A 13,600-nucleotide genomic window follows, 5' to 3' on the forward strand; every position below is an offset into this window, starting at 1 on the left:
GAAAAAAAACAAAACAATTTTCAACTTTCTTCTTCATTCATGACTTAATCTTCATTAAATAATCAATCTCTCCTTCTTCAATGCCACTTGTTTTATAACTTTTTCTTTTCTCTCCCCAATTTAATGGACTAATGATTCAATGATCAAATCCAAAGAGCTGTCAAAATAGGATATTAGTCCTAAATGAGCCAGTCTTGACAAGCTTAGGGTTTTATAGGGTCGAGTAAAAAAACCATATTATCCTATGAACTGAAAATATATTATCCAAATTCTCCCCTAGACGAGTTGTAGATTACCCCTTAGACAAATGATCATTCAAGTTATTGGATTCTGGCTCTTTTTGGCTTTCATTATTCAAAGATGTCAAAGAATTTGTTTGTAAAAATGTGACAGGAAACTAGGCCTCGGTTGCTCATCTGGTCTCTAGCTTTTCAATCATGATTTGAATTCTGAAAAACACATAATGTGCTTTCATCATATTACAATTCTAGATGAACTTAATCCCTCCAGAAAATATTTATACACGAGTGACTAAAGTTGATACTACGCGCAGTCACCGATACAATTTGCATTCTTGATTATCCAAGGATGCTCCATTATCTTCTGGAGTGAGAGCCTTCTTGAGGAATCTTTTACCAGGAGCTGCATGAATTTACAGTTAGCAATAACAAGAACAATCTAATCATAGATATGAAAATGCAGATAGGTATCATATAAATATAAAACAACCACCATACCCGTCTTATAAGGTTTTTGGCATCTGAAGAAACAATAGGGCTAGGAGGGAAGATCAAATCAACATTTTTTATCCTGCACAAATTTAAATCCATCATCTCACACGCAGAGACACAGACACAAACACGTACATATATAAGTTCCAAGCCCTTGGATACCTTTGGAAGGTATCAATTTGACTCTCAGCCTCAAATGGAGGAGCACCATAAAGGAACTCATAGCAAAGGATACCAAGAGTCCAGTTATCAACAGCATAATCATGACCTCTGTTTTCTACCATTTCAGGAGCTAAATAGTCCAATGTCCCACACATGGTTTGTCTTTTCATTTTAGATTGTACAGACCAACCAAAGTCTGCAATCTTAAGACGACCCTGTGACAAAAACCATTATCAATCAAACTAGTTGCTACAACAACTTCCCCTGACTAAAACTAATTCCCAACTGTTTTTGTCATATATCCACAGTAAAGATTATCAAAAAGGACTGAAATGATATGTTTTATATTTAATATTATGAAGGTAACTGAATTAATCAAACTGTACTGACATATCAACACAGGCAACAAAAATAGGTAAAATAACAAAAATCACCTCATGGTCGAGCAACAAATTTTCAGGCTTGATATCCCTGTGAATAACATGCTTCTCATGACAATATGCCAATGCCTCTGTCAGGCTTAAAATGTACTGAAATTTTGAAATGTGAGATGAACAAAAGTAAGAATCAATACAATACAAAGAATTGCTTCAAAAGGAAGTACAATTATAATCATAGAATACTAAAATCCCTACTTATACATTCTTTGTAAAAAAACAAGTTAGTTTCAAATCCAATATTCACTAACTTTTTTTGCAGTCCATATTTCACCGCATGTCGCTACAATTAGCTTCACTGCTAAAATTATCAAACATATCATACAAGCATAGTTATATATCTTTCCCCCGCTCATATCAATATGCTTGTGTATCAAAGATGTATCATATCTAGATCTGAGAAGTATTGGGGAAAATATTGTTAAAAAGAATAAAAAACAGTTATTGAACGCTTTTTGGGTACACGTTAAAATGTATCATAAGCATATTGGTATCGGATACGTTGAACACTGATCCTTTTCCATTGCTAAACTCTAAAGTATTTGAGCTTCATATTTCATATCTAATTTTTCAAGAAAAGTCCTGCTGAGTTTCCCAAGCAATATCTCTTCAGTTGCTTAACCAAATTTCTTTCAAAATAAACTATGACTTCTTATTTTCTCACTTTTATTTAAATTCAAAACCAAACACCGACACAATGCCTTGAACCAATGAAAATGTTCCCCCATAACTAAGACACATCTAAGGAATCCTCCAAAATAATGCCATGTCGAAGCAATGAGAAGCTGGAGAGCATCCAGTAACAAGGAAAAGGTTAAGAAGGAAAGACAAACTTCATATTCTCATTTCATTTCACAACTATAGTTAAAACCAAGTTCAAAAACCAGCCTCATTATGGTAATTCTTCAAAATAGCCATACATTCATCAAGTTAATAAAGGATTACCGTTGCAGCTTGCTTCTCTGAGAAATGATGTCTTTTGCTAAGCTCCCTGTATAGCTCACCATTATGAGCATATTCAAGAATCAAGACAACACGCTCGGAATCATGAAACCAACCATAGAGACGCAAGATGTTTGGATGTTTAAGACTGATCTGGATCTCCACTTCTCTCCTCAGTTGATGGTGAAGTTTATACTTTTCAAGTTGTTCCTTAAATATAACCTTCAATGCAACCACAAATTTAGTCTGACAAAAAAGAAGTTCAAAATTAGTACAAAAATCTATTGGATCCCTCTGAAAAATTGAATTTTTCTCATACTTGAAAATCCACTTATAAATTTGAAGATAATCTAACAAGGGGCATTTAGAAGAGCTTATTTTGACTTATTTCATAATATAAAAACCTATATAAATATTCTAAAAAAATTAGAATAGCTTGAGTTACTAATATAATATATTTACTACTTGTTTTCAGCTTATTTCATTAGTCTTGAATATAACTTAAGGAATCAACTTACTCATAACAAAGACTTAATTATCCTCATTCTCTTTGTGAGGTTAGAAATAGCTTGTATTTAGACTCTTATATGATAAGCTCTTGTATATATAACTTAAATAAGCTATTTACCAAACACACCTTAAATTTAAAATCCAATTCCAAAAAATGCAATTAGCTCTAGTCCTTGAAAATTTATTACCTACATATACACATTAGTTGCAATAGCTAAAACTATGGATTGAATTCAAAATGTCTTCCCTTCATGATCAGTTTGTAGCTATCTAATACTGACACTTCGAATTGAAGACATGTTTGGTCTCTGACATCCATACAACGCAAACACATTTGGTTACATATAAGCATTTAATTTTTTCACATTATTACCGGTGTTTATGTGTTCGTGTTGTGCCCAATGTTTGTTTCAACGATTCATAGAGGGCCAAATTGTGAAAGAAAAAAAAGAGGAGAAATTGGGTACCTTGACTTCTCTGGCGACATAGACTCTGCCGAACTTCCCTTTCCCAAGTGGCTTTCCGATCTCAAAGTCATTGAAGGACCATTCCCGTTGCAGATTTTGATTCATTTCTTGGCAGATAGGTTCAAAGTTTATTAGATGCAATGTTTACAAAATTGGACCAGATGTTGAACTAACAAATCAAATTATTCAAAGCAACATATCCAATCAATTATTAAAGTCATTCATGCAATTTGGGTGTCATAAAGTGATAAACAGAAGGAAGCAACTTATCCAAAAATGAAAGACGGAAGTAGAAGAATCAGTGGATAAACCTGAAATGACGTGCAGAAACGGAATCGCGAAACAGAGAAACTGAAAGGCGGCGAATGTGAAACAGTGAGCGTGACCGGGCTGTACGTGAACGACGGTGCCGAGGGTTCTCACGGGCAGAAGCAGTGACAAGAAGTGGGAACAAGAAAATTTGAATTTGATTCCTTTTGGGAAAACGTAAAAAAAAAAAAAACACAATTGGCGATTTTTTAGGATCGGGCGGTTCACGTAACCGGTCAGGTTTCACGGGTCTTCATTTTAACTGGTTTGAAACATTGAATCGTTTTAAGGGGATTTTCTCCCGTTTTACGTTTTATGTTTCCAGGGTTTGATAAAAATGGGACAACAAATCGATCAAAAATAAGGAATCAATGGTTGACTGGATGAATCGGTTTGGATTTGAGTTTGGAGAAGGTGGATAAAAATTCTAAGCAATATATTCGCGATATTTGAAAAAGAGAGAAGATGATAAAGATGAAAGTGTAGATCTATGTAATGTACATATATAATCGTCAATTGATTTTGATGATGCCAATTGATAATAACGGGCAAATATTGGTTGAAGGAGTGAGTGACATTCAAACTCTCTTCAAAGAGTTCTCACTCACAATAGACAAAAGAGAAAGTTTATTACAATTGTCTTGTATGCTCTTAACAAGCTTCACCAGTCAGATAATTCTAAAATCTAGTTGAAGTGTTAATCAATTGTTGAATTATACAGAGGATCGTGAAGTTTGAAAGAGAGAAAATATGAAAATGCGTGTCTGATCATGTATTTTTTTATCTTAGAGTGATCAGTTTAAATTATAAATGGTCAAAAGTAAGTAAGTAATGTTGTAATATAATCCAACTATATTTGTAATGTTTGTCATGGTAGTTAGTTAGTTGGTTATTAGTTGGTTAGTTGTTATGTTTGTTATGGTAGTTAGTTAATTGGTTACTTGATACAAGTAACTTGCTTTAAGGATATACTCGGGTGGATAGGTCATAGAATCGGGTAGTTAGTTAGTTGGTTATCTCAGACACGATGTTTTAAGGATATACTCGGGTGGATAGGTCATAGAATCGAGTGGGTATATTAGACCATTTAGACGATTTGTCTTACATTTAACTTTGGTGGCTAGTGTGTCTACAAACACCACCATTCATTGTAATTGATAATAGCTTCAATAATTGTTAGGGTTATTCAGATGGTCAACACAAGGGAGCATTTTACACTTTGAGAATTTTCTTTAGGCGCAACACACATTTAGAGAGACATATCACATACTCACTCAAAACCTTAAGGTGATAGGTGTGTGTGTATTCTCGCACTTATAAATACTCAAGTCTCCACATTTCTAATCAATGTGGGACTTCTCCACACTGCTCACACTTGTTATTCTCAACACCTCACTCAAGTGTGAATCTATCCAAAATTCTCCCCCTCAAGTGGGAGATCTTTTTTTTTCATCACATACACTTGTATCGTCGTTGACACTTTACTCACAACCATGTGGGGATACTTTTGATACAAGTGAGTCGATCTCTTCACTCGAACCAAGGGCGCATGATACCACTAGTAAGGCTATTCGGGAGCTCAACATGAGGGAGCATTTTACATTTTTGGGCTTTTCTTTAAGAGCAACATACCTTTATAAGAGACACATGACATACTCACCCAAAACCTTAAGGTGATAGGTGTGTGAGTTCTCCCACTTATAAATTCTCAAGTCTCCATATTTTAATCAATGTGAGACTTCCTCACACTACTCACACTTGTTATTCTCAATATTCCCCCTTCAAGTGTTAGTCTATCCACAATGTTCTCCCTCAAACGAAAGCTCTTTTTTTCATCATATACACTTGTATCGCCGTTAACACTCTTCAACGTGAGACTTTACCCACAACCATATGGAGATACTTGTGATACAAGTGAGTTGATCCCTTCACTCGAACCAAAGGCTCGTGATACCATTGTTGGGACTACTCGGGGGGTCAACACGAGAGAGCATTTTAAACTTTGTTTTTTTAAGAGCAACACACCTTTATGAGAGATACACCATGTAACACCCCGATAAAATAAGATAATTATTTAATTTAAGTTAATAGTATATTTATTAATTTAATTAAATAATTGGAATATTATTGGAATTATTATTATTATTGGAATAATAATTATTGGAAAATATATATATGTTGGAAATAAGAAAAAAAAAGTCCCATTTGGTAAAGAAAGGGTTTCACGTGAAAAGCAGAGAAGCGGCTGAAAAGAGGAAAAGGGCAAAGAGGCAGAGCAAGAGGAAGAAGGTTGGAGAAGAGAAGAGCTTGAGGCTAAAGGATTGCCGGATTAACTCAGGTAAGGGGGGGTTTATCGTCGTTTAATGGGTATTATGGGTTAACATGTAATGGGTAGTGACAAACCGTTGAATTGACTCTAATTGGGATGTTGAATGCTGAAAAATTGTGTTGGATAAGTTGTGTTTAAGCTGTAATTGAATCTGTATTTGTGTGAGTTGTGATTTCCCGAACGTATAGCTTTTTACGGAATCGGAATCGGAGGTCCGGAAGTCCTCCAGCGGCGGAAAATGCGGAGAATTCTGCATTCTGCTTCGTGTTAGCGCAGGAACAGCTTTCTGTCTTGCGTTAACCGGTTAACCCAGGGTGTTAACCGGTTAACACTGTTAGGAATTGTGAAGTGTTGCTGTTTTGCTTGCGTTAACCGGTTAACCCAGGGCGTTAACCGGTTAACACTGTGGTGATTTGTGAAAATTGATGTTCTGTTTGCGTTAACCGGTTAACCCAGGGCGTTAACCGGTTAACACTGTTGTAAATTGCCAGGAAGCGTGTTCTGTGTTGCGTTAACCGGTTAACTCAGGGCGTTAACCGGTTAACACTGTGTGAAAAGTGGAAAAAATTAATATTTGAATGTTGTGTACCTATTTGATGGTAGCCTATATCGGTGTGTGATATAGTAGGGATCATTTCCCGTTGTTTTGAGTAGTATAGGTATTAGTAGAGTGTGCTAATACTGTGATTGATTAATTGGCATGACATGATATGATTATGTGATAAATATGCTGATGATGTGTGAAAATATGCATAATGTTGTGAATGTATATATTATGCATGTGTTGGTGAATGGACTGTTTTATGGCTTAGAGTGTGAGCATATGTCCATTGTGGATTGTTGTTGATGATGTTGCATTGCTAGGTGAATTAGCATGCATATTGTAGTCTTTATGGTGGTAGCTAATTCCCATAGTGAGGAATTAGTGAGTTGGTGGTAGCTAATTCCCATAGTGAGGAATTAGTGAGTTGGTGGTAGCTAATTCCCGTGGTGAGGAATTAGTGAGTGAGTCACTAGGTCTCAAATGAGTGGGACTAGTGGGCTTGGTAGCCGTATCTGGATTTGATCGGTGAGGTGAACTATATGTTCACGAACAGTCGGTACCGCATGCATGGAGTCTCGTTGCATAATGTATGTATGACGTATAATATGAATGGATGTATTCCAATATTATATGTGTGTTTGTGTTGGCATTGGGTATGAGTATGAATTGTGTTGGTATTGAGTATGCCATTTGAGTTGATGTGCCGTTACCGAATGTGTAATATGATTAGGGTGATTAATGTGTTATTTACTTAGCATTACATGATATTTTATAATGCTTATTATATCTATTGAGGAACTCACCCTTACAACTATTTTTCAGGTAACGAGCAGTGATTGAGTAGAAGCTAGTGCTTGGAGTCTAGTGTAGTCTCCTTAGTGGGTCATGCTCTGATAGATGTAACATCGGGACGGGATGTTTTACCTTGTTGAATAATTTTACATGTAATGTGTTACATGTTTTGCATGATTGATTTGATTCTTATCCGCTGCGTATTGTGCAAATGCTTTATGTTTTGAATTAATAAAAGAGCATGACAGTTATTTGGTGAATGGTGTGAAATGATTGTGTGACACCCTTAATTGCATAATTACTCTGATTGATATATTGCTATTTTAATTAAATATTTGGGGTATTTTAGAAGGGTGTTACATTAGTGGTATCAGAGCATAGTCGGTCGAGTCGAGTCGTAATTATTCTGTTTCCCTGTATGTGATAGGTGTTGTGTAACCCTATCCGTACTTATTGTTTTAGCTTGTTGGGTTTTCAGAATAGAGATGGCTGGAAGAGGTAGAGATGATGCTGCGATTGCTGAGGCTCTGGGTATGCTAGCTGGAGTACTTGGGGGAAACCCGAATGTTGTGGGAATGGGAGCTGCTCGTCAACTGAGTGAGTTCCAGAAGAACAATCCTCCAATGTTCAAGAGAGCATACGATCCAGATGGCGCTCAGAAGTGGTTAAAGGAGATCAAGAGGATCTTCCGAGTGACTGAGTGTGCCGATAACCAGAAGGTCAGGTTCGGTATGCATATGCTGTCAGAAGAAGCAGATGATTGGTGGGTTGCTACCCGCACTGAGTTGGAATCTGCTGGGAATGCTGAGATCACTTGGGCTGTGTTCAGAGAGAGATTCCTGAGGAAGTATTTTCCAGAGGATGTTAGAGGAAAGAAAGAGATAGAGTTCTTAGAATTGAAGCAGGGCAATCAGTCTGTTACTGAGTATGCTGCTAAGTTCACAGAGTTGTCGAAGTATTACACTCCCTATGATGAGGCTACTGGGGAATTCTCGAAATGTGTGAAGTTTGAGAACGGGTTGCGTCCCGAGATCAAGCAGGCTATTGGATATCAACGGATTAGAGTGTTTTCTGATTTGGTTGACTGTTGCAGGATTTTTGAACAGGATACCAAAGCCAGAGCAGAGAGCTATCAGCAGAGGGTTGATAGGAAAGGCAAGAATCAGAATGATCGTGGGAAACCGTATGCAGCTGGCAAAGGTTTCCAGAGACAGAGTGGGATGAAGAGGCCTAGTGGGGGAGACTCTAGTGCCCCTGCTAAGTGTTACAGATGTGGTCAGGCTGGACATCGTGTCCATGAGTGTACCAGTGCTGAGAGGAAGTGTTTCAAGTGTGGAAAAGGTGGTCATTTGGCTGCAGAGTGCCGGTCGAAGACTGTGACTTGTTTCAACTGTGGAGAGTTGGGTCATATTAGCCCACAGTGTCCTAAGCCGAAGAGAGAGAGAACCAGTCGGGAGGCGAGGTCTTTGCTTTATCGGGTTCTGAGACTTCTGCAGATGATCGTTTGATCCGAGGTACGTGTTATATTAATGGCTTTCCTCTTGTAGCTATTATTGACACAGGTGCGACTCATTCCTTTATATCTTTGGATTGTGCTGTGAAACTTAAGTTAGAGATATCTGGGATGCATGGAAGTATGGTGATTGATACTCCTGCGAAGGGTTCAGTGACTACTACTTCAGTTTGTTTAAATTGTCCTTTGAGTATTTTTGGTAGAGACTTTGGGATGGACCTAGTGTGTCTTCCACTTGTGCAGATTGATGTTATTCTGGGTATGAACTGGTTGGTGTTTAACCGAGTCTATATCAATTGTTTTGATAAGACTGTGATTTTTCCTGAGATTGAGGAAGGAAAGAGTTTGTTTCTATCAGCGAGGCAGGTGAATGAGGCAGTAGCAGATGGGGCAGAGTTGTTTATGCTGTTAGCGACTTTGGAGGCTAAAGATAAACTGGTGATTTGCGATCTAGCTGTGGTGTGTGATTTTCCTGATGTGTTTCCGGAAGAAGTGAATGAATTACCGCCAGAGCGTGAAGTTGAGTTCTCGATTGATTTGGTACCTGGTACTAGGCCGGTGTCAATGGCTCCGTACCGTATGTCTGCTGTTGAGTTAACTGAATTAAAGAGTCAGTTGGAAGATCTGTTGGATAAGAAATTTATTCGTCCGAGTGTGTCACCGTGGGGTGCACCAGTGTTATTGGTTAAGAAGAAAGAAGGTACTATGAGGTTGTGTGTGGACTACAGGCAACTGAATAAAGTGACGATCAAGAATCGGTATCCTTTGCCGAGGATTGACGATTTGATGGATCAGTTGGTTGGTGCGAGTGTGTTCAGCAAAATAGATTTGAGATCGGGTTATCATCAGATACGTGTGAAAACTGAGGATATTCAGAAGACTGCTTTCAGAACAAGGTATGGACATTATGAGTATTCTGTAATGCCTTTTGGTGTGACTAATGCGCCTGGAGTATTTATGGAGTATATGAATAGGATTTTCCATCCGTACCTAGACAAGTTTGTTGTGGTGTTTATTGATGATATTTTGGTGTATTCGAAATCTGAAGAAGAGCATGCTGAGCATTTGAGGGTGGTTTTAGGAGTTCTACGAGAAAAGAAGTTATTTGCTAAACTATCCAAGTGTGAATTTTGGTTAGAAGAGGTTAGTTTTCTTGGTCATGTGATTTCAAGAGGTGGTGTTGTTGTTGATCCTTCTAAGATAGAAGCGGTATCTAAGTGGGAAGCTCTGAAGTCAGTTTCGGAGATAAGGAGTTTTCTTGGTTTGGCTGGTTATTATAGGAAGTTCATTGAGGGATTTTCTAAGTTGGCGTTACCGTTGACGATGTTGACTAGAAAGGGGCAAGCGTTTGTTTGGGACTCAAAATGTGAAGAAGGTTTCCAAGAGTTAAAGAGAAGGTTAACTACTGCTCCTATTCTGATATTACCGAGTTCGTCGGAATCATTTGAGGTTTTCTGTGATGCTTCATTGCTGGGTTTGGGTGGTGTTTTGATGCAGAATAAGCAGGTTGTAGCTTATGCTTCGAGACAACTGAGGGTTCATGAGAGGAACTATCCGACACACGATTTAGAGTTGGCAGCTGTGGTTTTTGTTCTGAAGTTATGGAGGCATTACTTGTACGGGTCAAGATTTGAGGTTTTCAGTGACCATAAAAGTTTAAAATATTTGTTTGATCAGAAAGAGCTGAATATGAGACAGAGGAGATGGTTAGAATTTCTGAAGGATTATGACTTTGGTTTGAATTACCATCCGGGTAAAGCAAACGTAGTGGCTGATGCATTGAGTCGGAAATCATTGCATATGTCTATGTTAATGGTTAAAGAATTGGATTTAATTGAACAGTTTAGAGACTTGAGTTTGGTGTGTGAGAGTACTCACAATAGTGTTAAATTGGGAATGTTGAAGTTAACGAGTGGTATTCTGGATGAGATCAGAGAGGGTCAGAAATCCGATGTGCTTTTGGTTGATAAGTTGACTCTGGTGAATCAAGGTCAAGGTGGTGAATTCAGAGTTGATGAGAATGGTGTTTTGAAATTTGGTAATCGGGTGTGTATTCCGGATGTTACCGAACTTAAGAAGAGTATTCTTGAGGAAGGACATCGTAGTGGCCTGAGTATTCATCCTGGGGCTACGAAGATGTATCATGATTTGAAAAAGTTATTTTGGTGGCCGGGAATGAAAAGAGAAATTGCGAGTTTTGTTTATTCTTGTTTGACTTGTCAGAAGTCAAAGATTGAGCATCAGAAGCCGTCTGGGCTAATGCAACCGTTGGCTATTCCAGAGTGGAAGTGGGATAGTATCAGTATGGATTTTGTTTCTGGTTTACCGAGGACAAGTAAGAATTTTGAAGCCATTTGGGTGATTGTAGATAGATTGACGAAATCGGCTCATTTCATTCCGATCAGAATGGATTATCCGTTAGAGAGATTAGCCGAGTTGTATATTGAGAAGATTGTAAGTTTGCATGGTATTCCGTCGAGTATTGTTTCGGACAGAGATCCTAGATTTACATCGAAGTTTTGGGAAGGTTTGCAGAAGGCTTTGGGAACTAAGCTGAGATTGAGTTCTGCATATCATCCGCAGACTGATGGTCAGACTGAGAGGACGATTCAGTCACTAGAGGATCTTTTGAGGGCTTGTGTTTTGGAAAAGGGAGGTACTTGGGATTGTTATTTACCTTTGATTGAGTTTACCTACAACAATAGTTTTCATTCGAGCATTGGTATGGCACCGTTTGAAGCTTTGTATGGTAGGAGATGTCAGACACCTTTATATTGGTATGAGTCCGGTGAGAGTACTGTGGTTGGACCGGAGATTGTTCAACAAACTACGGAAAAGATTAAGATGATTCAGGAGAAGATGAGGATTGCTCAGAGTCGTCAGAAGAGTTATCACGACAAGAGGAGGAAGTCACTTGAGTTTCAAGAGGGAGATCATGTGTTTCTTCGTGTTACTCCGATAACTGGGGTTGGTCGAGCTTTGAAATCGAAGAAGTTGACACCTCGATTTATTGGTCCTTATCAGATTTTGGAGAGGATAGGGGAGGTAGCCTATCGTATCGCTTTACCGCCGTCACTTGCGAATTTGCATGAGGTTTTTCATGTGTCTCAGTTGAGGAGGTACATTCCTGATCCGTCGCATGTGGTCCAAGTAGATGATGTACAGATGAGAGATAACCTGACTGTTGAGACATCACCTATGAGGATCGAGGATCGAGAGTTGAAGCAGTTGCGGGGTAAAGAGATTGCTTTGGTGAAGGTAGCTTGGGGAGGACCAGCAGGTGGCAATGTGACTTGGGAACTTGAGAGTCAGATGAAGGAGTCTTATCCGGAGTTATTCGCTTGAGGTATGTTTTCGAGGACGAAAACTCTTTTAGTGGGGGAGAGTTGTAACACCCCGATAAAATAAGATAATTATTTAATTTAAGATAATAGTATATTTATTAATTTAATTAAATAATTGGAATATTATTGGAATTATTATTATTATTGGAATAATAATTATTGGAAAATATATATATGTTGGAAATAAGAAAAAAAAAGTCCCATTTGATAAAGAAAGGGTTTCACGTGAAAAGCAGAGAAGCGGCTGAAAAGAGGAAAAGGGCAAAGAGGCAGAGCAAGAGGAAGAAGGTTGGAGAAGAGAAGAGCTTGAGGCTAAAGGATTGCCGGATTAACTCAGGTAAGGGGGGGTTTATCGTCGTTTAATGGGTATTATGGGTTAACATGTAATGGGTAGTGACAAACCGTTGAATTGACTCTAATTGGGATGTTGAATGCTGAAAAATTGTGTTGGATAAGTTGTGTTTAAGCTGTAATTGAATCTGTATTTGTGTGAGTTGTGATTTCCCGAACGTATAGCTTTTTACGGAATCGGAATCGGAGGTCCGGAAGTCCTCCAGCGGCGGAAAATGCGGAGAATTCTGCATTCTGCTTCGTGTTAGCGCAGGAACAGCTTTCTGTCTTGCGTTAACCGGTTAACCCAGGGTGTTAACCGGTTAACACTGTTAGGAATTGTGAAGTGTTGCTGTTTTGCTTGCGTTAACCGGTTAACCCAGGGCGTTAACCGGTTAACACTGTGGTGATTTGTGAAAATTGCTGTTCTGTTTGCGTTAACCGGTTGACCCAGGGTGTTAACCGGTTAACACTGTTGTAAATTGCCAGGAAGCGTGTTCTGTGTTGCGTTAACCGGTTAACCCAGGGCGTTAACCGGTTAACACTGTGTGAAAAGTGGAAAAAATTAATATTTGAATGTTGTGTACCTATTTGATGGTAGCCTATATCGGTGTGTGATATAGTAGGGATCATTTCCCGTTGTTTTGAGTAGTATAGGTATTAGTAGAGTGTGCTAATACTGTGATTGATTAATTGGCATGACATGATATGATTATGTGATAAATATGCTGATGATGTGTGAAAATATGCATAATGTTATGAATGTATATATTATGCATGTGTTGGTGAATGGACTGTTTTATGGCTTAGAGTGTGAGCATATGTCCATTGTGGATTGTTGTTGATGATGTTGCATTGCTAGGTGAATTAGCATGCATATTGTAGTCTTTATGGTGGTAGCTAATTCCCATAGTGAGGAATTAGTGAGTTGGTGGTAGCTAATTCCCATAGTGAGGAATTAGTGAGTTGGTGGTAGCTAATTCCCGTGGTGAGGAATTAGTGAGTGAGTCACTAGGTCTCAAATGAGTGGGACTAGTGGGCTTGGTAGCCGTATCTGGATTTGATCGGTGAGGTGAACTATATGTTCACGAACAGTCGGTACCGCATGCATGGAGTCTTGTTGCATAATGTATGTATGACGTATAATATGAATGGATGTATTCCAATATTATATGTGTGTTTGTGTTGGC

The 13,600-nt window shown here is 38.3% G+C and overlaps 1 protein-coding gene across 2 annotated transcripts; it reads right to left on the reverse strand.

The window, feature by feature from the left end:
* Nucleotides 1-320: 320 nt before the first annotated feature.
* On the reverse strand, nt 321-3,914 carry LOC127119924 (serine/threonine-protein kinase Aurora-3). Of its 2 annotated transcripts, none has more exons than XM_051050292.1 (7): nt 3,561-3,914; nt 3,250-3,356; nt 2,276-2,494; nt 1,328-1,423; nt 894-1,108; nt 738-810; nt 321-642 (listed from the first exon to the last, which is right to left on the reverse strand). In XM_051050292.1, exons 2-7 carry the CDS (start codon nt 3,352-3,354, stop codon nt 544-546), a joined length of 807 nt encoding a protein of 268 aa, XP_050906249.1. In that variant the 5' UTR covers nt 3,355-3,356; nt 3,561-3,914; the 3' UTR covers nt 321-543. The 2 variants fall into 2 exon arrangements, with proteins under 2 accessions (XP_050906249.1, XP_050906248.1); XM_051050291.1 differs by having other exon boundaries at nt 2,276-2,518; nt 3,561-3,901.
* Between the last annotated feature and the right edge of the window lie 9,686 nt (nt 3,915-13,600).

Source organism: Lathyrus oleraceus, chromosome 2 (genome assembly GCF_024323335.1).
Source record: "Lathyrus oleraceus cultivar Zhongwan6 chromosome 2, CAAS_Psat_ZW6_1.0, whole genome shotgun sequence".
NCBI lineage: Eukaryota > Viridiplantae > Streptophyta > Magnoliopsida > Fabales > Fabaceae > Lathyrus > Lathyrus oleraceus.

What these genes read in the sequence shown, in the direction of transcription:
- LOC127119924 (XM_051050291.1), bottom strand. Translation starts at nt 3,354, where the DNA reads ATGAATCAAAATCTGCAACGGGAATGGTCCTTCAATGACTTTGAGATC. An exon ending in CAGAGAAGCAAGCTGCAACG is followed by an intron (nt 1,424 to 2,275) that starts GTAATCCTTTAT and finishes TCAAAATTTCAG; the next exon opens with TACATTTTAAGCCTGACAGA. An exon ending in CAAATTGATACCTTCCAAAG is followed by an intron (nt 811 to 893) that starts GTATCCAAGGGC and finishes AAATTTGTGCAG; the next exon opens with GATAAAAAATGTTGATTTGA.